Source organism: Bolinopsis microptera, chromosome 5, assembly GCF_026151205.1.
Source record: "Bolinopsis microptera isolate Bmic1 chromosome 5, MBARI_Bmic_1.0, whole genome shotgun sequence".
Lineage (NCBI taxonomy): Eukaryota > Metazoa > Ctenophora > Tentaculata > Lobata > Bolinopsidae > Bolinopsis > Bolinopsis microptera.
Genome location: NC_087076.1, coordinates 21,798,675 through 21,824,980, shown reverse-complemented (window position 1 = coordinate 21,824,980; position 26,306 = coordinate 21,798,675). Strand labels below are relative to the sequence as shown.

At 39.6% G+C, this 26,306-nt stretch overlaps 1 protein-coding gene across 1 annotated transcript; it reads left to right on the top strand.

Moving 5' to 3' along the window:
• The first annotated feature begins 100 nt into the window (after positions 1 to 100).
• On the top strand, positions 101 to 26,224 carry LOC134815746 (uncharacterized). Its single transcript, XM_063824322.1, has 8 exons — positions 101 to 105; positions 697 to 1,547; positions 1,683 to 1,861; positions 1,997 to 2,103; positions 2,559 to 2,688; positions 2,847 to 3,224; positions 23,510 to 23,713; positions 23,850 to 26,224. The coding sequence occupies exons 2-8, from the start codon at positions 698 to 700 to the stop codon at positions 25,329 to 25,331; spliced, it is 3,330 nt and encodes a 1,109-aa protein (XP_063680392.1). The 5' UTR covers positions 101 to 105; position 697; the 3' UTR covers positions 25,332 to 26,224.
• Positions 26,225 to 26,306: the final 82 nt, after the last annotated feature.

Here is a 26,306-nt window from a genome sequence, read left to right as displayed (position 1 = left end):
TAGAAATTATTTTTCTCTTGCTATTAGTAAAGATTTCACTCGCCATCAGTATAGTATCATCAATGTAGTATCATCAATGTAGAAGTTGAATTCCCATTTATTGAAGTGCCATTTGAAGCTTCGAATCGATTAGCTAATGTTTGTTATAGCTAGTCCCTCATATTTCAGCTTATATTTCAAAATGGATGATTATGCCAGCACCGAATTCATTTTTGCTCTGGGACCACTGATTCCCACTATTTTCCGTTCTAGAATCACGGAGACTCGACTGCCAATGATCAACGATTCCCAGCTTAATCTCCATGTTTAATTCAAACACCATGCTGAAGAAAAATAAATTGTTTTATATTGAACGTTCCTCGCAGTAAAGCTGGAGAATGCAAATAATAGGTCACGGCTTCAGATTTACTTATAATTATGACCCGTCTACATGAATTGCAGCTAGATGGGTTGTTTTAAATATTTATATTGATTTTAGAATGGAAAACATGTTTCATTTAATATTCTGAAAATGAAATTTGAATACAAACTCTCACAAAATATTATGTAATCGTGTTGACTGTTGAAACAGAAAACTGAGACAAAAAGTCTACACTGACATAATATTTTGTAAAAGTTTGTACTCAAATTTCATATTTCATCAGTAGCTACAAACATGGTATATTCTATTATCTAATCCTAAACCCGACCTTGCAGAATGTCCCAGGTATATCAGAAAGCAGACCCCTCCTTTTTCAGTGATATGTCAAAATCTAAAAACTTTATCTCATATCCTCAGTCTGTGTACCCGTGTTCTAAGTTCAACAAACCACTAAATTCAGACACTCAGAGCAATGTTTTTAGATCAGACGATGACAGTTCAAACGACAATTCATTGGAAGAAATGGACGCTGTGAAACGGTTCTGCAATCTGAGTAAAACTGACGGGTCAGATGAAAGTGAACAGAATTTTGTAATTAATAATGATGATGTTGTAAATAATGCTTTGCCGAATGTAGATAATATTGTTGATGTAACGAACGGTAATTTGGCTGTTCACAGCGAGGATGCTAATAAAGACACGATCAGCAACAGTTCAGAAAATGTTTCTAATAAAACAAATTCTTCAAGTGATATTTTGTCAGAAAATGTGTCGGAAGACACAGTACCGAATATCAGTGGAGAAAATTCAACTTTAAGCCAAGAAAAGAACATCAGTACCTGCGATCAGACTAGAGAAATATCCAATGCTTCTCCGTCAACAATTCCAGATCAACAATCATTGGAAGGAGAATCTCCTAAAAACAAAAATCATACACAAGACAGTGAACCTTCAACAACGATAAAAGAGCACCGTCAAAATGGCAATGCGTCCACCGGCAGTAAAGAGACCGACATTGAAATTCACACTTCTAGCGGCAGCACTTCGCCAGAAAAGCTGAACTCAAATTCCCCACCACAGAGCAATCGACCAACGCGTCAGAGACCGCCATCTTTAAAGCTAATCGAGGCTGCTTGGGGCGGCAGAAGTTGGGTCGACCCTGCTGTTACGGATTTTTGTGGGAAAAGTAAGTTTGTACTATAATACGTCTAGCAAAGCTTGATTGGACATTTTAACACATTCAGACTTGAAAGCACGTTTTTTATTACAATATAATGCATTTCACGCCACCCACCCAAATGCGCAACTAAAACCCCCTCAGGAGAAGTACTACCAAAGAGAGAATCTCTCCAAGATATAGATTCCCTACCTTCACTGGTTTCAGCTGGTGACATGTTGAGTATTACTCTCGCCCAACGACCTAACTTAATTGTACCTCCCTCTCTCATACTCGGTTTAAAGACAACAACCACTGAGTTTCAAGCCACCCCTACCATCAAGGTAAGGATAATTGCTGCATATAACTCACCTTAGGTTGATTCATCATCATGTACTAGTTTATGTGCTGTTCCTTTCAATATTTCTGAATTCGCTAAGTCATGCCACGCTGCGAGATGCTTTATGTTTCAACATTAGAACGGAGATACGAGCCCGTGGCCGATCTTGGGAGAAGGTTGGGTTAAAAAAGAAGTTATGAGAAGAAACGGTTTGAGTGCCGGTAGATATGACATCTATTACATTAGGTGAGTTCTACAGTAAGTTTTTAATTTTTGGCAGACTGCCAGTTGAATTTCCTGTTGAAATATGCACAGTGGGTTGACTATGTTGAAGAAACAATACAGTGATAACAGTGAATGTAATTGTTGCAAAGCTGTAAGCTTAACAATTTAATTTCCGTAATTACACCCATGTGTAAAGCACAGATCTAATACTCCAGTAAAGTATATTATATATAATATACCTTACGAGACATATTTATATGGTACGAAATTCTGGGATTTTTGGAAAAAATGGGAAAAAATCCCCATATTTTCGTACTGAATTTCTGAAATTTCGTACTGAATTACTAAATTTCTGAAAAAAATCCCCATATTTTCGTTCCCCCATAATTTTGATCCCCGCTAATTATGATCCACATAAATATGTCTTGTAAGGTAGTACTTTGAAATATAGTACTGTGAAATATAATAACTCTCAGTCCTGGTGGAGTAAAGGTTCGGTCCAAGCCTGAACTTCAGCTGCTTGTCGGGGACTCCCTGGATCTGTCTAACTTTAACTTCAGACTTGGAGAATTCCTACCTACATTGAATGGCAGACCTAACCCCAAGGTACACTTATGAACTATCAAGCTGTAACAATAATTGATATTTAATCAAATTTCACTTTCATTTTCAAATTCTGTTAACTTAACATTATGGGTTTATGGGTTTGCATCCTAAAATGATATTGGATTTGGCTATGAAGGCACTTAACTATTTGATTTCAGCGCAAAAAGAAATCTGGAACACTGCCTGATATGCCGGACCTTGTAGTTGTCGAGGAAAAAGAAACACCTGCATCAATGATAACAACACAACCTCGCTTAGACGTCGGAAGGCGGCCTAACCTCACCACGTCATCACCAAATCTAGTGACGTCACCACCAAGCCTAGTGGCGTCATCGCTAAGTCCCATGACGTCATCAGACGAGCGGGCCTGGGAGGATCTGGGAATCGGGGAGTACAAGGAGAAGCTTGTGAGATGTAAGAAGTGTGAGAACTGCGTGCGGGAGAATTGTGGGAAATGTGCCCACTGCAAGGACATGAGACAGTTTGGGGGGACTAACAGTCGGCGCCAGAGCTGCGTGCTGCGCAAGTGTAACCAGGTTAGTAACCACGGCACGTAAATGTAACCAAATCAGTAACCAGTTCAACCAGGTCAGTAGCCAGTTTAACCAGGTCAGTAGCCAGTGTAACCAGGTTAGTTGTAACCAGGTCAGTAGCCAGTTTAACCAGGTCAGTAGCCAGTGTAACCAGGTCAGTTACCAGTGTAACCAGGTCAGTAACTAAGTCAGTAACAAGTGTAACCAGGTAACCAGGAAGTAACTAAGTCAGTTACCATTTTAGTAGCCAGTGTAACCAGGTTAGTGCAAGTGTAGCCATGTTAGTCTGTAAACCTCAACACTTTTTACGAGCTAGCAGCTGTTGCTGCGTGTAACTTGTATGCGTGTGTACTGTGTAAACTGCAATATATTATATATAGTAAATACAATATATTATATATATATCATACATCATGCAGTTTAGGAATACTAGCAGGAACCCGTATAACCCTAAAATGGTGTCAAGACTCAAGAGACTAAAATAATTATACCTATTTAATTTGCGTTTTTGACACCACTTGGGGGTCCAAATTTTGGGCTCTAAAACTCCTATTCCTTGGCCAATTTTTTATTTTTTCATGCTGATTTGGAGGCCATTAAAGCATTTGACCCAGTCAAAAAAAGTTTCAGTTGTATATCTTTTACGGTTTTTGCGGAAAGTCGCGTTAAAGTTGATGCCGTGGTGTCAGTAAAATGGTACGGATAAACACATCCATATATATCGTCTCGCTTTATATATAGTAAGATTGATATAAAGTACCTTTGTTTCACGCCCAAGGCTTGGAAACCTTGCAGTAATTCCATCAAAACGTAGAACCAGTTCAACAGCAAACCTCACCTTGTTTGACAACTCATTTGCAGTTCAGGGACCTAAATTGTGGAATGCAATCCCCTACCATCTGAATGTCATTCAAGATCTAGAGCACTTCAAAGATAAGCTCACAAAGTTCATGTTGTCTCTCCCTGATAAGCCGCCGATCAGGGGATATACTCCTCCAAATACGAACTCTCTGCTGTGCTGGCGCAACGAGCGAGACTCTACTTCGCTATGGGGTGGTCAGAAGATGTGATGGCCCCGTCAAGTCTTGACGAAACTCAACATAGGTCACATAGGTAGGTTACCTAGTGAGTTATGATTTCGAAATATGCGTCGATTTCTGATACATTTTACTTTTAATTTGGATGCAGAACGAGATATTTTGTGAAACTGTCTTTTTTCGAGATTTAATTTTCGTGGATCATATTATTTGGTTGAACAAGAATTGCGCCCGTTGTTTCGTTTTGGCGGACGCTAGATTTCCATTTCACTATAACTATTAATATAAGCTCTAATCAGCTCACCTTATAATAATAATATTGAAACATCAGTACACTACGCGTGCCACGTTCAAGTTGGGCTAATTACAAAATACTATACATTACTAGTATACATTGAAATACGCTCGTGCCGCGCATTCATTGACCACAGACTAGCTATACACCACATCTCCGCAAGCAATCCTCGCGCGCGTGCGCGCGGCAAGTTGACATGGTAACGAACGGAAGTAAGTAAGTAAGTAAGCAAGGAACACGACATATATTTGACCCATCTACTGCAATCCCCAAAATCCACGTTTTTCTGCAAAAACCTCCATTCGTAACCTTTCACTATTGCCTTTTTTCAAAAGGGTGAAAAGGAAAAAATTGAATCTTTTAATCAAACACGATATTTCATCATAATGGAAAGAATCACATTAGAAGTCGAAAATGTATACATATCAATTATCAATGCGGTATTAATTATATTATATTATATAGAATATAATCATATCTATAGTGACAGTGTGCTTCTCTATTTACCTTTCAGTAACATTTATACAATTAATTAATACAATTAATTAATTAATTGATGTAATTAATTAATTCCAATTAATCACATCATTCAAGCATCATCATATTGACTGTTGTCACTATCATACTTTAAACAAGATCATAACCCTAAAATACCGGGCACCCTAAAACACAGATGAATAGGGGTGGGCATGAAAATGCAAATTTTCCAAATTTTTAAGCGGCCCTGTTTTTTAGGTAAAGGGACCTCCAAAATGAAAAAATAACTTGGTTTAGGGTCAAAAAAGCCCAAAATAATTATTTCTCGCCCCGTTTTCGGTTAGCGGGAGGGTAATTTTTGGCGTCTTTGACTGAAATTTGCTTTATTTAATTCATTTTCACCTTTTATACCTCATTGTTACCCATGATTAAATACCCTAATTCTGCAATTTACAAAGACTGACCTAGAATAATCCCGGCTTCCTCCACCCTAACCCTAACCTTAACCACAACCCACAGTACACTTTATCAAAGTGCGGTATTAAAGGCCATGGGGACACGTTAAAAAAAAGGTGGCACATGGAATAAAATCTCAGTATATTTTAATACCGTGATTTATGCTCATCTATCTGATTTTCAAGGCTAACTTAAAATTAATCACATCATTGAAATGTCTTCATATCATCACCGTATTTACAAGATTAGGAATCAGTTTTAAATGCGAATATATATATAACATGTATACTAATATATATATAATAATACTAATATATTATACGGCTACTCGACTCTTTGCAATAACATATCAATAAATTTTCACAACATTTCTAGATCCGATCAAACTTCTGTTAGCACTAATACCAATTCGTACAATATAATTAACTGTAATTAATTGCTGATTCTTGAGGGATCCTCCTGTTTTGAATAACTGATAGTTCCATCTCCTCAATTGGGGCTTCTTTTGGTGCAGTATTTATACCTACAGCATTCTGGAGTCTTAATTTGATTCTTTTTATTCTTTCGATAATATGTTTCTCCAAAAAGTCACCGTATAGGAGTGGGTTTATAACTGAGTTGATAGGGAGTATTAGAAGAGAAAATATGGGGAATGTTGATGCCGCATTGATCAACTCCAGTGAATGCAGCCCGCAGATGAAAATGAATGGGACCCAGCACAGAAAATCTGTTAATATGATCACTGCTATATTTCTTTGAAGTTGATTTTTCTTCTTAGTGTTTGATATTCTTTCTTTTGCCTGATTAACTTGTTCTACATTTTGAGTCGAACTTTTAGATTTTGCATTTATTATCCCATAGCAGAAGGTGATTATAAAGAAGCAGAACAAGTTAACTCCCAGGCAGGACCAAACAAATCCGTTTTGTGGATCTTTTTTGTCCACGAAATATTTGAAGAGGCAAACGCCGTCATTGCCGTAAAAATGTATTTTTCTCCGGTCAAGTGTTCCAATATCATAGTCTTTGGTGAACATCTCATCGACAAGAGAATTAACGCGTTTCCATTTTAACTGCCGGTCCATTTTTATCCTACCGTAATAACTTTTGATGATGCCCAGATGAGTTTCTTTATCGACATAAGGAAGAAATAATTTTATTTTAGGGTTGTACGTCATTCCATTTACAAACAAGTCCTCGTAAGATGAAATGATTGGTCTAATAGCCATCGTGAGACTTAAAACAATGTTTGTCGTGATTATCGCACCGATTTTTATAGATAAGTGTCTTAAATTGTCAACCTTTAAATCCAAAACTTCAGACAACCGATAAATGCTTAAAACTGTCATAGAGAACAGTGATATCTGTGTTCCAAATGTGCTGATGACACCGAGAAAAGAACACAAACCACTGGATAACCATATGTATTGTTGCTTGCAGTACCCTCTCCCATACACCATGGTATCCACTATTGCGATGGATAGCAAGTATGACCCAGTAAGAAAGTCTCCCACGTTGATAAGAAGTCCAAATGATGTGTTAATGATTGTGTTGAATGTTCTGTCCCTGACTAATAATTTCATGTTACCGATGAATTTGGTAATGTTAAGGATCACCGCGGTCATTCCAATGACCCAACTAAATACCTTGAGAGCCATCCCAGAAACGATTTCCTTCCCACAGTCCTCACTGCACTCATCAGAATAGTCACCGCATTGTACCTTACCGTTACACTTCTCTGAACTCGGAATAAACTCGTTAGAAGATTCACAGGAAAATACACTGGTACAGTTGTGCTCATCAGAACTATCCCCGCAATCGTTCACCAGATTACAAACCTTATCGTAAGTTACACAGTGGTCATTCGTGCACTGGTATAATTTATTCTGCATCACTTCTTCGCCTGTTAGGTATTTGGTGTTTTTCTGTTTGGTGTTTTTCTGTTTGGTGTTTTTCTGAGGAATCAAAAAGGTTAAACTTGAGCCGCTTCTTGTTATCGAGAATATTCTAGTATCTCTGTAGTCCCCTGCACATGCATTGGGCTTCAGAATTTTTAAGGGGCAGGATGAGTCCAAGCATCTGTTTTCACATGCCATTAGAACGTATTGTTCGCCATAAAAGCTGCTGCATACATGTCTGCTCCCAGGTAACATGATGAACATCGGTTCTGTGGTTCCGATGATACCGTCCTCTGGAAATTCAAAAATTTCATGCGAGCATTTGGAAATCTGGTTCCCAATACTTCTAGAGACGCCAGGTAAACAATAAGAGACAAATTTCTTTAGAGGCCCAGTAATAATGTTAAAAATGGTTCTCTGATGTTCGTAGGCCTCGCTTATCACTACTTTGAATGGTCGGGTGGTTTCACAGACTGACTTTTCCGCTGCACAAGTGTTCAGTCCGATGCACAGATTCTCAATTTTAACAAATTCAGTCGAGCCAACACCACACAAAAAGATGTTCTCACAGACACTACCGTAAGGTAGGTACCTGAAAGAGCTGCCAACTATACAAGTCGGCCCTGGCCATAAATCTTTTTCATCTTCTCCATTTTTACAATCGTCCAGACCGTCATTGAGCCATGTTATTGGTAGACGTGTGGGCTTTCCATCTCTGTTATATGAGCTACGAATGCAGGTATTTTCTGTCATTTCACTACATTCCACAGCATTTTCATCACTCTGATCTAAACATTCAAACTGTTCATTACAAAGTTGATGCTTATGAACTCTACATGTTACTGAGGAATCTTTGCACTGTAAATCAAAACCATTATCACACATAGGAAAAAGAAGACGATCTTTCAAATTGCTGCTACAAACAATTGCACCAGATAAAGAAGTAGTGAATCCGTTCACTGGGCACGTTAAAACTCCCCGATTTTCGTCTGTGCAATTTGTTTGGTCTAAAAAATTATTGCACATCGGAACGTAGTAATTAGAAGTTTTTAAAACTTCGTCAAGTTTATACGTCGAACAGAAAGGTTGTTGCTGTAAAGCTGCACATCTTGTAAAATTGTGGATAGGAATCAATGTATATCCAGGGCATGAACTTACAACAGTGTAAGGATAGCATTGCTGGGTACCAGATTTGAATTTTATAATATTATTACTAGGGCACATCAACTCGTCTTCTGCGCCATCACAATCTTCGACTGTATCACATATTTTGGTAGGTTTCACATAAGCACTTGTCTTTTCTTTCCTACACATGATTCCATACATATAACCGTTGCAATATGCTTCATCAAAACAATTTGCAGAGTCGCAAATACCGTCGCATGGAATTTCAGCTTTGATTTTAATAGCAGTGGAAGTACAATATTCCTCTAAGTTCACGTCACAAGAAATTGCGGATTCTGTTTCATTTATAACCTTGGCCTTGTAGTTGTCACAAATCCAATTGGGATCCAAAATGTCTTTCCACTTCTTCCCTAATAAACGAGTTTGAAGAGTAGTACAAAAAATCCCGGGACAAGAACTACCATTGCTGTCGAGGAATGATGTTTTTATATCGGGTCGACCAAATAATATCCAACATAGCTGATAATTGAGAGCAGTCTCATTCGGACACAATTTTGAGACAGAAAATTTCATAGTTTTAGTCGTATCGATTGATTGATTACCTTTGTTGGAATGTATCATCGTGTAATAATGGTCTGAATTCACACACGGGAGTACAATAAAAGTTAACTCAAAAACGCAGAAACGGCTGACGAGGGGGTACGAAATTGTATTCCAGCACTGTCCTGTGATTTGATAGATTTTAATGGTAGTAAGTAGCACTATCGTGTTTGGTAAAACTGAGCGAATGAAATAAAACGTATAACCATTGCATCGGGAGGACCTTTCAATTGGGTTTAAAGAAAATAAATTTTTTAAATTCTTGAATTTTCCAAAAGAAGCTATTTAAAAACAAGCATTCGGAAATAGTTGTCGTCAATAACAATGTTTTGTCCAAAAATTATTAATGGGAAATTTAAAAACATCTATTTTCACGATTTCTTAATCCGATGACATTCCAGAAAAATATAACCTGAATTTGTAAAATGTTACCTGGTTTCGGATTGCACGACAGTATAATGTGAGGTAGTGCGTCCACGCTGGATTGACTTTTAATGTTGTATTTACAATCATCAAACGTATACGCATCCTTTCCACAGTCAAGGTCTGTTAACACAAAATAGTTTCTCCTTGAATCAGGCCTGTCCGCGAACGGTCGGTTGAAGAGTATTGTCCTATCCACGTAATCTATCCAGTCTACAGAATGTTCTAGTCCTAATTCTTCACATATCATATCAGCTGCCTTATCTGAGAACTTGTCCGCAACAATCAATCCAGTCTGTAATTATTTAAGTTCAAAATGACAAATTATTTGTTCTATGTACAATCTACATCCAGTACATAATTGTAGAATTAGACAATATTATGTAATTCATAAAAAAACAGTCCCCTTTTACAATACCCATTCCATTCTCGCGATTAAGATCACAGTAAATATAAGCACCTTGTGAGTCACTGGAAAATGAAAGCAACATACCCAAATGCCAGCATAGGAAGCCTCTAAAATTCCTGAGGTAGATTTTGCTGGCAAGTCAGCTGTGCTCATCAATCGAAATCTCAGCTTGGCTGTAAAATGTCATGTGTTATACAAATTTCTGCAGTAAGATCAGATGTGAACAATCGCTTTAGGCTAGATCATCAATTGCTATGCTTTTATTCGCTGACACTGTTTTTGTGTCACCAAGCATGTCGATCTGATCTATAAATCAAAGTAATATATTTCCAACGTGTATAAACACTGGAACCGGAAAAGTATATTGATGTCTGTCGTCTGATGAGGTTGATAACCTGGGTGCAGGTCATATCTTCATATTCAGGCCTAGAAATTAATATCACACTTTCTCTTACCTCCTTGAGGTTCCACATTTCTGTAGTCAACACAGCCTTCGCATGTGCAATGATCTGCTGTGATACCGCATTGCCCCCAACTACTACAGCAAGGACGCTGCTTTTCGGGATCACATTCCGCAGCGTTCCTGTTTTGCAGGGGGTATTGAATACCACACATACCGTCTTCCCTCCACAACTTCTTGGCTGCAGGCGATTCATCAGTTAGTTTTCTATTCTATCACGCAACATTTGGTTATCATCTATAAATGTTACAGGGTACTTTTTTAATTATAAGTGTTGTTTTGATACCGACAATTATATCTTATTATAACGATATGTAACCCAGTACTCTTTAGTCTTTCTTACCTTCCACTCTCCACTTAGCCACATTTCTGTAGTCGATGCATCCCTCGCAGATGCAATGATCAGTCGAGTTACCACAAAGCCCCTTATTTTCGTTATTACAGCAAGGTGCTGCTCCGCTTGGGTTACACTCTGTAGCGTTACCATCAGGGAGAGGGTAATACAAACCACATTTCCTGTCATCTCTCCAACTTTTTCCTCCTGCAAGCAATTTATTGTGATCTCGATTATCTGTAATCTCTCACAGATGTAACAAATAATGGTGTGCTGTTGCGTTTTAATCACGGTGATATTCATAGTTTCTTGTTGTAGCTTGGGGTGTACAATCTACCGGGTACCCCTGTTCAACGCACGGAAGATTTGTAAAGATATATGCAGTGTCCGGTGTCGTGCAGTGTAATTGGACTAGTTCGATAAACCACGGCTGAAAAACAAGTAACAGAAATCGGCCTCTATGCTATGGGATTTTGGTTTAGAACCTAAATTGCCTTAAATCCCAGAAATGTGGGTTAAAGTGAGTTTAGTTGCAAACAGTTTAAAAACTTCATGAAAACTGAGAAGCAATCCACTATCCGAGCTTCCTAGCCACTATTTCTTACCTTCTCCTCTCCACTTGGAGACGTTTCTGAAGTCTACACAGCCGTCACAGGAGCAGTAGGGCGCTGTGTCCCCGCATTTCCCTCCTGTTTGAGGGAGGCCCGCTGGACTGCAACAAGGTCGCTCACTGTCAGGGTCACACTCGGAAGCGTAGTAGCCGTTTGGTGCCGGGTAAGAAATACCACATTTCCCGTCCCCTCTCCACATATCACCATCTGCACAAAGTTTGGTAGTTTTGTTTAACTTTACCTTGTTACCCGAGTTAGTGTAATCACCTTGCGCATGTGACGAAATAGTGAGATCGTATAAAATCATAAAGTTATCCCGCCACTGATGCCCTATAAACGGCGGACGTAGAGAGAATTTCCCTCGCATTTCCCTCGCATAGCAATTAATAATTAATATTTTACATATTATGCTCCTGTATACTATGCTGGGGAGTGGGACCATACTTCAATCAGCCAGTCCTCTAAAAGGTACAGGAGTACCCATTTAATGTCCAACATTGTTAATGATGGGTGAATTACCTGTAAAACTCCAGTACTGAGTCACATCCCCAATCCTAAAGTCCTAACCAATCCTATGATATCACCTACGTTTCACCGCTCAAACGTACATATATAACATATTATTATCATACACAATTTACCCAAACTAAAGGTTAATCAAACCAACCTTTGTTATGTTTGTGATGTCTTGGGAGTCGGATTTGCTTTGATGACGTCACATCGCTGACAGGTGAGGAGAAGAGCGTTAACAGCAACACACCAGCGTACATTATCATCTTACTCGTCAGGCTCTAGTAGACGTTCTGTAAATTAGATGAAGCTTACGAATAGTGGGAAGGTAAAATAGGGATGATGGAATTAGGCATCAAGAATATAGATGATAAATACATGGAGCGTAAGACCACAAATTTTGCAGATAATTTTCATCTCGCTTCAGGGTTTGCTAACACCAATACTGGAATTTAAATAATAACTAACTAATAATCAACAATCATTGCAATTGATGATAACCGGCTGATCGTTGAGATGAATCTAGAATATTATATATTATGTAAGTCTTAATTTAAAACGTATCAATACCTGATGAAAGAGGATGAGAAAATCCTTGTAATCCAGTACAACGGAAGATATCAGCAACTTAGAAAGAACAAAAAAACAACAGTGTGTTATATAGAGTTTAATTGAGTCTCATTCTTGGATCTAATTGAAATACACTTATTGAATGAAATGGTTATCAAATTGTTCATAATACACATTCATATCACAATTGTCTCATATTTGTATCAAGTCCCTTCTAAGTCGTTCTTATTCCTTTAGAGAGTCTTTAGTCGTGAGAAAACTCTTTAGCAGTGACATATCATAAACGTCGTAAGCCATCCCTCCCTAGGGATTATAATAATATTAAGATATGACCATCTTATAAAATCAAACCGAAATATAAAACATATCTCATAAAATATCAGTCAAGTTTATATATTATCAAATCAACACAGTGCACCTAACACTGTAGTTGTTGTAATATGGTATTTAGAGATATCTTTTAGGATATCTTAGTTTTAGTATAACGTTTACGGGACGTAGAATTTAGTATGTGTTTCCGGGTATATATTAACCAATGTTTTTATATGTTCGTATTTGGGAGTTACACATTTTGAGTGTAAGTCGGTTGGCTGGCAGAACTACTGTCAGACTAACTGTCTGTAACGAGCCGTCCGCTCACTTTGCACCTGACTAACAGCCAGACCTGTGGTTGGTCCTCGCGGACACAGGGTGACTGCTAGTGGAGTGCTCATTGGCGAGACTGCAAGTCACGTGGTGCAAGCAGATGCGTTGTGCCGTCACGCAGTGTGGCGTGACGTGTTTTGAGAGTATACCCGAAGAGCCGGAAGTGGAGAGCTCACTTCTTAGTTGCCCCTTAATCATTTTAAGGGATTCGATTGTCAATAGCCGGTTTAACTGAGTACTATTCTCTGTGACTAGACACGTAGTGTGATCTATATTCACGGCAATCGCTTGGAGCGAACACTTGGAAGTTTTTATCTGTTGACGTTCACTTTGTATTACTTTTCCTTTAATTAATTATCCATTTTAATATACTCGTTTCATTTCTACCTTACGGTACGCCCTGCCGTTCGTGCTTCGTGACTAGAGCTTGACTAGCATACACTAAATACCTAGAACTCGGTTTTCTATATCTGGAGGCCACTTTTAGTGTTGCTATTTTTGCTCGTGATCCTTCTAGTATCACCTATATTCAGTATAGTTTCGTTTAAGATCCTAACGTTTCTCATTTGATAAGCTAAGTTCGGTGTACGTCGCAGTGCAGAAGAATTACGTGGAGATTGTTCGAGATCTTTCAGTACTTCCTACTAGATTTGGTAAGTGTTGCTACCCATTTTGTGGTACCTGTATATTCCTGTTGAGTGCGATCGTTTTGACGAGCTTTACAGCAGCTTGTAGACTTCAGTACGTTATTACCTAGATTGTTAGTGAGATTTGCGTAAGTTTTAGCAACCTTACTTTTCGTACATCTACTCAGGAGTGATAGACGTAGAAGTTACAGTTCCAGTAAAGCAAAGTAGAGTATCTGACTAGAAGATCTTCTCCAGCAACGTGAAGAGTACGCCTGTTCCAGTACTTATCTACTCTATTTGTAAGTGTACCTTTTACATTTAGATCACGTTTTAGCATGTGTGATAGTTATGCAGCTGAACTGGAGTGGGCGACGTCGATTATCGAGTCAAGCATAAATAAGACTATGGAGGAGATAGATGGTTTAGATACAGATAGCCATGACATTTCCGATTTAGAGAAGGAGTTGAATTCAGCTTTAGAATGCCTGCAGAATAAGATTGATAATGTACGGCCAGAACCACTTAGCACAGTTACTAAGTTTAGAAACGTGAACATCGGGGATGATTTTGATAGCAGTGTGATAACTCCGTTGAATAGCTCAGTATCTAGTCCGCATCTGACGGGTGCCAGGCCTCCCAAGCCTCCTTACTTTGAAACTGGATCTAATTTCATCAGATTTGCCAGGCGGTTCAAGGAGCATTTGATTCTGTGTGGACATAGCGGTGGTTCTGATATTAGCACGTATATGTTGTCGTACATTCGTTGTGAATCCACCTGGGAAATACTGCAGAAAATCTCTCTTAGACCGGACGAGAGATGTAATATTGATCTTCTTATTAAGCGATACTCAGAGGAGATATTTCCAGCTACTCAATCTTGGGCCTATAGAACTGAGCTCATGTCATTGCGTCAGTGTGCTAATGAGAACCTACAGCAGTTTATTTCACGTATAGATGAGCTTGCTTTTAAAGCCGGATACGACTGCGAGTCGAAGAGGGACGAGAGTTGCTTGCATGTTCTTGTTGTAGGAGCTCGTGACGTAGCTGTAAGGACTAAGCTTTATGAGTCCCAGTTACATTCCTATAGAGAGGCAGTAAAACTAGCAATCCACACTGAGCGTATCACGTTAGCTGTTGGTGGTGAACCAGGGAGTTTCACTCAGGCCCAGGATACGATTTTCGCCATTAGTAATCCTAAATTAGATGGCCAGAGAGCTAGGTTTGCAGCACCTAGACAAACACGTGACCACTTTATGACGGGCACTAGACAGGAGAGTTATAGTCCTGAATGTCCTCCTTCCCATTCGGAAGTTAACCAGCGCACAGGCCGATCATGGACTCCTAATATGGTTAGCAATAGTTTTAGGGGTGGTATGAGAAATGATGATCGTAGAAACACGCCTGTTCAATCACGTTATCAGCCAGCTCGCAACGTGGTTAATTCTAATAATCGGGGATCACGTAACGTTCGCTCTCAGTTAGAAGGTTGTTGGGAGTGTGGTAATAGAGGGCATTTTCAGAGAAACTGTCCGAGCAGATTTGCTGGTAATAGAAGTGGATATCAAGACAGAGGGTCGTTATATCAAAGTGGTTATGGCCAACAGAGTGGGAACAGAGCGTATAGACCTAACAACCAGGCGCCTTTAAACTTCTATGAGGATTGTAACGAGATTGGTGGCAGTAAGGGAAACTGCATTTTGGTTGGAGGAAATTGTGCTGGTAGATCAGCAAATTTCTTTGTGGATACGGGATCATCTATTTCTATAATTGCTGAATCATTTGTCAGATTTATAGATAAGTTTGAGAAGGTTGTGTCGTGTAATCTCAAGCTCAAGTCCTTTTCGGGAAATAGCATAAAGACTTTCGGTCAGATTAAGCTTCCAGTGATAATTGCCGGAAAATCTTTTGAGCACACGTTTGTTGTTTCCGAATTTCATGAGGCAGAGGTTCTGATAGGCATGGATTTAATGTTTGATCAGGGGATCAATATTAATGCCAGGGATAGATTGCTGTATACTAACAAGGGTTCATCGTGTTTTAGAACACCACCTAAACCCACTAAGCGCTGCATGAAGGTAGTATGCAATGAAACAGTAATTATACCACCTCTCTCGGGCACTCACATACAAGGCAAATTGTTGCGACCTAAAAGTCAACGTGATGACGTTTATGGCCAGTTAGAACCTCATATTAACACGGTTGTAGGTACTGGCATATTCACAGCGCACTCTCTCATACGGTCTGAGGACAACATGGTCCCTGTTAGAGTCATGAATCCTACAGATAAGCCTGTGAAGATAAATAAGAGAACCTGGCTGGGCAAGATGAAGCCAGTAGAGTTTGGTGAGCGAGTGATGAGAGTGACCTGTGAAACGGTTAATGCGGTGTCATCTGATTGTTCAATGCCAGAGGTGAGCAAGCTAGCTGATGAGGAGCCGCTTGTTAAGGAATGGGATAGAGAGAGTCTTTTCAAACAGTTGAAGTTAGACGAGTTGAAGATTAGCGAAGAAGACAAGAATGATCTTCGAGAGACTGTGTGGGAGTATAGAACCGTTTTTTCGAGTGGAGAGCATGATTTAGGTTGTTGTAATTTCTTTGAGGCACATCTCCAGCTCAAGGATAACTATAAACCTAGGTGGGTTCCATCGAGAAGGATTCCGTTCAAGCAGCAGCCGGAAATGGATAGACAGATTAGAGGTTTACTTAGATCTGGTGTGGTTGAGGAATGCCCTGACCACTCTAATTTTAATTCTCCCCTTTTCCTGGTGCCATCAGGAGATCGCTCTAGATTGGTTGCGGATCTAAGAATGGTAAATTTAGAGCTTCAGGATGATTTAATGGAGCTGCCGAATTTGAACCACATTTTAGACAAAGTGGGCGATAAAAATCTGTATTCAACAGTGGATTTGAGTAAATCTTTTCACCAGGTTCCGTATACTAAGGAATCCAGGCATGTCACGGCGTTCATGCACAATCAGAAACGGTATCAGTTTGCTAGAATGGTCATGGGCCTGAAATCTAGTTCAGCTACGTTTACTAGAATGGTCATGCGGCTGATAAACGGTCTGGGTATATCAGATGCGTTAGCATTCTTCATAGATGATTTACTGATATTCACACGTGATGTTAAGTCTCACATTCAGATACTGTCGGTACTTTTTGCTCGTCTTAAGTTGGGTAATCTGAAACTAACACCTCGTAAGTGCAGATTTTTACGCGAAGAGGTCGAGTATGTCGGTATTACCCTAACTAAGGAAGGAGTCAGGATGAACGACTCTCGTATAGAGCATATTAAGAGTCTAGAACCTCCCAGTAATAGAGCTGAATTGCAATCAGTTTTGGGCATGTTAAACTATTCCAAGAAGTTCTGCAAGGGATACTCCGAGATAGCACGTCCCCTTTATGCTTTACTTCGGAAGAACAAGGTGTTTCGAGTGGACTGACGATTGCCAGAGTGCATTTCAGAGGTTACGTGACATGTTGATATCAAGTCCTGTCCTAGCTTTTCCGGAGGTTAGCGACCCGGAAAATAGTTATGAGGTGACTCTTGATGGTTCTAAACACGCATTTGGTGGCACTTTGACTCAGTGGATCAAAGGAAAGAGGAGGGTAATTGCATACTTTTCTCGTAAGGTTCCGGACCACAAGCGGATATGGCCGCAAACTCAGATTGAATTTGAGACTTTATATCAGACTCTGAAACATTTCTCGGTTTACTTACGTGGCGTTAAAAACTTCACTGTTATCACAGATTGTCTGCCACTCTTGAATATTACGACAATATTTTCAAAGATGTCATCTTCTGTTATCAGGAAGCTTCAGGAGCTTGCTAACTATACTTTTACCATGAAGCATATCTCGGGGAAGAGTAACCAGATGTGTGATGGACTTAGTCGTTATAAGTATCAGGTTTATGGTAAATCTCGAGAAAATGTTGCGAGCATTGGTCATAGTTCCACTTTTAGTCTTGATGCTGCGTTAGAGGGAGTAAACCGGGTGAGACGTGAACATTATAGATGTAAACACCCGATACTGTTTAAGAGGATGCAGGTACCGGTTAGCAGCGAGACTGTGGTTGATGATGATTGCAGTAATCTGGTTGAGGAATCTTGCAATGAGGTGAGTGTTGAGGACAGTATGATTCCGGGGTTCTTGTTTGATGAGAATAGTGAAGACCCTAGTGTTGTAAACATTGTTCAGATTACGCCTGAAGTTGATAGCCGACATTGCAATTGTAATCTTACTCAGGCTGATACTACAGAGGAAGCATCAGTAGTTGCGGGAGCAGTTGATGTAGTGGAAAATGTTTCAGCGGTTACTAGTGATGTAAGCTCACTAGAGAGAGGAGTAAAATTTCTTAATCCGACCCATGAGCAGATTAAACAGGCTCAGAAGGAGGATGATATCTTAAACCAGGTCTATAGTTGGGTGATCAAGAAGGAGAAACCGGTGGTAATTCAGGCGGGTAGAATGCCACAGGAACTGTTAAGTTATTGGAAACAGTTTGATCTTATAAGTATCAAGGACGGGATACTTAGGAGACGTTGGACTGAAGTGAGAGATCCGGAGGGGAGTAGAGAGTTGATCATAGTCCCCGAATCCTTGCATGAATCTGTCCTGGACATGGTGCATAACCAGGAGACTGCACATGCTGGAGTAGAAAATTGTCTTGAAGTCTGTAAACGACATTTCTACTGGCCGAAAATGGGTGAATGTTTCAAGTTATGGATCGCAGCATGTTGCAGGTGTGCAGCAAGTAAGCCACCTCAGGCGTACAATAAGGCACCCCTCAAGCACATATTGTTCCACTCCTTTAACTCAGCAATTTGTTTCGATCATATAGTTCCTGAGAAGGTTGGTGCTACACCTAGAGGTTACAAGTATATTTTGACTATAACCGATTGTTGGTCAAATTATGTGGTAGCTATTCCTACTAAGACCCAGACAGCTAAGGAGAGCGTGTCTTTGATTCGTAGGTTTTGGATTGATCGTTTTGGCCAGCCTAGATTCATGATGGCTGATAATCATCCGGGTTTTAGAGCTAATTATTTCGAGACCATAGCTCAAGCCCTAGATTGCAAATACATTCATGGCCAACCGTACGTTTCTCGAAGTACTGGAAGAGTTGAAAGAGCGAACCGTCGGTTGAATACTGCCCTGAGAACCAGCTTACCACCAGGGACGGTACCAGGACTGGGATCTTTGGTTATCAAGAGTAGTCTTTGTACTTAACTCATTGCGGAATCGGCACACAGGTTATTCTAGCAACAGATTGGTGTTTGGTCGTGAGTTAAACACACCGTTAAGCCTGCTAGCTGAGAATCGTAAGGATTTCGAGCTAGAGCCTATGAAGGAGAATGAGTTTGATGTTGAAGCATACGAGCTGTACAAGAATCTCAAGTTTATCACCAGGAAGGTGAGGGTCCAAGCTGAGCGTGATTTTTGCTATGCACAGAGATATCACGATAAGCACGTGAAGGGACCATTCTTTGAGGAAGGTGAGGAAGCTTTTGTTTTGATAAATTGTCCAAAGCACAAGTTCGGTCCTCGTTGGGTTGGCCCGTATAAGATCTCTAAGAAGATAAACGATCACTTGTACTGTTTAGATTTGCCTGATGGAGAGAAGAAGGTGTTTAACATTGGAAAGTTAAAGAGATATGTCAGGAACAAGTTTTCTGAGAAACTAGAGACTAGCTTTACATTGCCTAAAATTGTTAGCAGTGAAGCCGAGTTAAAGACGGACTCATCAAGGCGAGATGTAGTCTATTCCGATAGTGATAGTGAAGAGGAGACAGATTTTCAACTGAGAAGAGCACCAGTTGTAGCAAGGAGAAAAGAGGTTCATCCGAAGAAGTTTCGTCTGGAGAAGGATGGTGCAGCTAGCAATTATAAACAACCTAGTTTAAGTTCTACTCCTAGGGTTGTTAATAGTCCTGCACAACTAGATATGAATTCTACTAATCCTAGTTTTAGTACTGTAACACCTCTCACACATAACATTCCCTCAGGCGATAGTGTAGAAACAGTTGATAATTCTGCAGAGTTCTTCACTCCAGCTAGAGAGAGATCGGCCGCTAGAAGATCATCGAGTCCGGTTGTTAGTGAAGGAACGATAGGTGCTAACAGTTTTATGTCACATGATGCTGAGGAGCACGACATTGACACAACAGGATCGCTTTCTCCTGTAAATCTAGGGAGACAGAGCCCTCCGAGGGAGGAGCGCAGATATAACACTAGGAGACCTGAGGAACGGAGACAACCTGACCGTTTAGGGTACGAGAAAGTTAGTGTGGTCAAGGATCTCTTGAGGTATTTGAACCAGTAGAAGACGAGAAGAAGCCCTGACAGGGAGTACACTTACTTTGGAATCTAGTCTCAGTACAGTAATATCTTACGCACTTAGCTAGAACTTTCCATTTAGTACTTAGCAGTGATTTAGTACCTTACTTAGGTATAACACGTGTATCTTTCAGAACAGTACTGATAGGGTTATTAGGATCTTTACTCGCAACACGACTCGCTCAGGGCTGCTTTAGTGGCGGAAACGTAGAAACTTTCGAATTTATTTTGACTTCTTTGTTTGCTTGTCAAGGACGAATTAGAGATTCGATACATCTCTATCTAAGGATGAAGACTCAACACCAAAGACTCTACAGCTTGGTGCAAGAGGGAAGTATTTGAAGGTTTTGAAAGATTTGTGAAGGTCAATTTCAGTTTTAACTTAAGGATTTTGATGATTTAAATTTAATGCACAGGGTTAGGGCCGTGTATTATATTTTGAGACTTGACTTATTTTTAAGTTTTGGACTTTTGATGCGTGGGAGCATTGAAATTTAAATTTTGAAAAGGGCGATTATTTTATTGTTTTAAAATATTCGAAAAAAATTTTTGGGTAGAGATGTTGTAATATGGTATTTAGAGATATCTTTTAGGATATCTTAGTTTTAGTATAACGTTTACGGGACGTAGAATTTAGTATGTGTTTCCGGGTATATATTAACCAATGTTTTTATATGTTCGTATTTGGGAGTTACACATTTTGAGTGTAAGTCGGTTGGCTGGCAGAACTACTGTCAGACTAACTGTCTGTAACGAGCCGTCCGCTCACTTTGCACCTGACTAACAGCCAGACCTGTGGTTGGTCCTCGCGGACACAGGGTGACTGCTAGTGGAGTGCTCATTGGCGAGACTGCAAGTCACGTGGTGCAAGCAGATGCGTTGTGCCGTCACGCAGTGTGGCGTGACGTGTTTTGAGAGTATACCCGAAGAGCCGGAAGTGGAGAGCTCACTTCTTAGTTGCCCCTTAATCATTTTAAGGGATTCGATTGTCAATAGCCGGTTTAACTGAGTACTATTCTCTGTGACTAGACACGTAGTGTGATCTATATTCACGGCAATCGCTTGGAGCGAACACTTGGAAGTTTTTATCTGTTGACGTTCACTTTGTATTACTTTTCCATTTAATTAATTATCCATTTTAATATACTCGTTTCATTTCTACCTTACGGTACGCCCTGCCGTTCGTGCTTCGTGACTAGAGCTTGACTAGCATACACTAAATACCTAGAACTCGGTTTTCTATATAGTACCAAATAAAACACGATATCTTGCTAGAATTTGCTGCAAGTCTGATCACTAAGTAGTGAGCAGTAGCGGGTACTATTTATACACAATGCTGCGCAGTATCATTACATCTGACTATCACCCTCAATCTTTTGTTAACGTGGTGTTAAAAGTAGAAATCTTCTGTTGATAAGATTGGATAGCGAGGGTACTGAGATGCGCTTTTATTTATAGTTAATGATTTTGTCCATGCTCGATTCAAGAATCGACTACATCCAACGTAAATCATACTGCTATATTTATCTGCTGCTCGTCGAGGCAACGAGATCTCAAATATTTGTTCATCAGATTTTTTGATGAGATTCTTGATGAAATTTTTTGTTATCGGTTCTTCACTGCAAACTGGGCAAACTTTGTTACGAATGTAAACACAAGCTGATTGGTCCTGTAGTCTCTACCTCTCCTAACTCTTCAACATTATGAACAGCAATACTTAATTACTCTCGATTAAGTTGGTTTGGTGACATGACCATTAGTGGGCGCTCACTAAAGTCATTATGTGACTGCTACTACATAGTTTACAGGAGTCAGAGTACGCACAATATACGGTGTAAACTATTAAGTAGACACCGGTACTGCACTGTATAGTAAAACCAGGGTATGTGGGGGTGCGGTAAACACTAAATAGGGATTCTACTGTTTACAGTGTACTGTACATGAAGTATACACAATCTGTACCTCAGTACTCCCTGTACTCAAAATGTAAGATTTACCGACTCTTTTAGCCGCATAACCACTTTACCTGCAGAATACCAGAAACGTAGTGTAGAATCATCGCATTACACTCATTTATACAATATACACTATGTACAGTATAATATAGTTATACATTATATACAATATACATGGCATCCTCTCTTTCAACGTTTCGATATCTCTAGTATAAATAAATATTGCATGCGTGAAGATTAAAGACGTACACATAATATTGGCCCACTATGAGGGGAGAGGAGGGTGTGTATTATTTACTCACTGTCCACTCACAGTGTGCCTGTCTGGCAACTCCCGTTCTGTAGCCGTGTATTACATGTATCTCGGCAGCTTTAATTAGATATGACATACATCCTGCACACACCAGGTAGAGACGTAGACCTTTCTCAGAACCTCAGATTTGATTGCATAATTTAATTTGTGCATTATCAAATTAATTGGTGTTTAAAGTTATGCTATTGAAATAATTTTGAGCTACGGATTACGGATAGCCGTGCTTTTTTTACGATGAATTATGTGGTTAAAACTATTGGTAACACTTGGTATGATTTAATGAATTTTTCATTCGTGTTATTAGAAATCAGCCAATTTCGTCTCATTTGATAAACCAACCTTAGTAGGGTGGTCAGGTAATTAAATTAAGCTCAAGGAAGGAGGCTTGAAATTCATTCGAGTCAGGTGACCTCATCACGTGATCGATGTAATATGGCAGTGTGTAGCGGTTTAATTTAATTAATTTTGGAACTTTTAGTTTTCCTGCCGGCACCAGCTCTGCCTTAGTGTGTGTTGTATATGTGGTTGTGCTGTGGTTTGTTGTTGATTTGAATCATCGTCACGTCACATTTTTTTGCTATTTCAGCGGATAGGCTTGTTTCAAAGATAGGCATAATTAAGGTATTCTTGTTGGTTACTTTATGTTTCCCTCGTCAAATTGTTCAAATTTATTATCGATATACACAACTCATTATAAATTCAAATCGTATAAAGAAGATAATATCCCCAACTGAATATCTTTCAGACTGGATCACATTGCCACAATATCACGAAAGTAATACCAACCCTACCACCTAACTTTATCAGTAGTTTCCAACCATCTGACTCTACACCACACACACCAAGCAAACACTCGCCGTCACGCAAATCACAAAGATGTAAAAACGTGTGATTAATAAATCAAGATCGGAGAACATTTCACTCTCAACAAACTCGAGTGTCAGTAAAAAGGAAACGCTCACGCCGACTTTCATTGCTTATAAACGTATCACAATTCACAAAAAGGTAACAAAAATCAGCCAATCTGTAAAAAGGAATCCAATCAGGGTTTTAAAACATGTTTTGTCTTTCATCACATAACTCATGTCAAATAATCAGATTCACAACACAACTTGTGTTGTGAACACAAGCTCAATATTCAATTTACCCCTTTATAACTTTATAAATAGCGAATGACTAAGAATAACGAACATTCTTCCTTTCAGAGTATAAAAGTAAAGATTTCAGTTAAGGGGAAACGACTACGGGAGACGCCTCCAAGTTCCTCCAACAAAAGGCCCAGAATGTTCCATTCTGTGGAGAGTTTGCAGACACCCAGCCTGGAGACGAGACAACCTGAGTTGCCAGCCAGACAGGCTCAAATTCCTTGCACTGCAACTGGCCTTCAGAAATACATTAACTTATCTCTGGTTAGTTCTCTTATCAACCCGCATGCTATGAATCAGACTGTCTAATATGATATTTATGTGCATAATATTTTATTCATTTAAACCGAGTCCCCGTTTTGTCTCGAATTTTTATGCGATTTTACCGATCCTTTTACAGGTACCGCAAGACTTTAATCTCCCGGCTAGTTTAGAGTTATCAGTAAAGATAGCAGACAAAACTCACTGCTGTCCTTTGCTCTGGATAGACGACCTTTTCCACTCGCAAACTATTCACCACTTCGACAAGAATGTCAGGAATGCGACCACGATCCCACCTCCGCCGGTACAGTGGCCGAGTCTTTTGACGAACTTTTACAACTTCACATTTCAGTTCACAGTGACTCTGAACGACGTTCAATTTCAGTTTAACGTGGTCGAGAAAGTCAAGGTTCAAACGAAGAAAGTTTCACAGTATGTTAGAGTTTACGGGTCTCATGTCAGAGATATTTCAGTTGATTGCGACTTTTATCAGTTCCTGGAATTTATTGAGCTATATCATTATTTACCTGATCATCCGAAAAATGTTGCCGAATCAAACTGTCAGCCGAAGAATATGGACGATGAAATGAAGAATATATGCGATAAACTCACGAATTTGATTACCAGTAATCCAAGAATAGATGAGGGATTACGTAAACTGTTAATCAAGTACTTGAAAAGTTCAGATTTGTGTACATTTATTTTGGCGGTAGTAAACTCAAACGCTGTACCGTCGGAATTTGAGGCGGCTGTAGTTGAGATATTACGGCAAGATCTCAATCTCCAGGACATTTCAAATCTAACAGACCTTACTGGACTCTCCTTATCCGGGCAGCAGCCGGAGGTAGCTGCTGTCGAAACTGTTCCAGGAAATTCAACTGTTGAAGTACCTGTTGAAAAATTAGATATCAATAAAACTTTGTCGAGTCTAGTTCCCGATGACTCCCCTATAAACGAGAAGGTCAGGAACTTTATTCTAAACGACCCGTTAAAAGTAATTGAAATGATAAACGAACTTCAGAAGAATCCCAGTGGGAAACCGTTGAATTTTGAAACATTGTCCAAAATGATACTCGAGATCAGGAAACCTAAGGAACCTGAAGTAGTACACATAAAAACAGAGCGAATTGAGCAGGCGAGTCCTCCCCGAGCATTGCTAGTACCTCCAGTTCAGACAATCATACCGCCAGTAGAGGTGCCCGGTAGATCTCACCATGTGCCAATGATACGGCAAACCGTGCCATATCCTCATCCTACCCCGCCGGCTCAGTTCATACCACGTACCAAGCGACCCACTCCGCCTGGATATAACCCACGGTATTACACTCCCCATCTCAGTCCCCAACACCAACAGCGCTACGGACGTCCTCCGCTGCGCCGGGCTGCGCCCAACCTAGGAGCAATTCAGCACATTGCAGCACCTGTAATACCCGCTCCCAAGACTGGACCGCGAATGAAGGATATCAGGAAAATAGCCCCTCCAGCAGTATTCGTTAACAAAGGAGTCCAAGTGAAGCCAACTCAACGGACTGTTCAGCAGCAAGTTTCTCTTAAACCAGTACCTAAATCACGAGCTAAAAGAGAAAAGTTTGTAGACTTAGACTTTTGCCCTCATGTCTAATGAGCATGTCTAATGTCTATAGTCTTGTCGTGCTATTTGCTTAATTATGCTTCACAAGCTTTGTGTGACTCTAATATTGTTGCTTAGAAATGAACCAGTATTGTTAGGTCCAAAGTTAAAGTTGTTTTTCCGTCCAAGACTTTTGTCCTTGAATTTGAATTTTCTTAACGTGATTATTAATTTGAACACACAATCTATCTTATAACTTATATGCTTAATAATAATTGAAATGATTATCGTATTTGATTTATAAAATTGTCTATGTATTACAAGGATATTTTATTTTATTTTGCAACAAACGATAAAATTTGTGTCGTTAACTCCAGTCTCCAATGAGGAGGACATGTTCTAGCAAAATTGTAAGAATGTCGCCCCGGTTTATTTCCCAGAATTGTAAGCAAATGTCGCCTCGCGTGCAGAAGGTCCGAGTTCGAATTAGGTCTCGAGCACTATTTTTCATCCGAACTGTAACAATGTATTGCAGAAATCTAATTACTCAAACATGATCCATGTCGGTAAATTGCTTGCCTGGACTGTGAAAGTTTATCTGTTCAACATTTGATTGCAGATGAGAGGTGTTCTTGCGAAATTGTAACATTTGCGCATGGACCTAACTTTGCGCCATTTTGTATCTGAACTGGGGCAACATTCGCTTGCAATTCTGAGACGAAAACATCTACTGCCAATGAGGTGAAACGGTCTACTTAGCGCTGTGAAAGGAACACGCAGAGACGTATTTAATATTAAAAGTACGATATTTCAAAATTTTAGCACGCGTAATTTAATTATTGTGCGCGCGTTGTGTTGTTGATCTATTCGACCCGGCTGGCCCGGCCGCACTATTCTGCAATCGGACATAATATCGTAATTTGAAAAACATTATTTCTGTCCTCATAAACGATTGTTGACTTCGACTAATTACATCATACTTTCCTACTAAAATTCGATTGGAAATTTGAAGTATACATTTTTCCC

Excerpts from the sequence above, each read along its gene's own strand:
- LOC134815746 (XM_063824322.1), top strand. The coding sequence starts at position 698 with ATGTCCCAGGTATATCAGAAAGCAGACCCCTCCTTTTTCAGTGATATG. Across the intron at positions 1,548-1,682 it reads TACGGATTTTTGTGGGAAAA|GAGAAGTACTACCAAAGAGA; the intron begins GTAAGTTTGTAC and ends AAACCCCCTCAG. Across the intron at positions 1,862-1,996 it reads AAGCCACCCCTACCATCAAG|AACGGAGATACGAGCCCGTG; the intron begins GTAAGGATAATT and ends TTTCAACATTAG.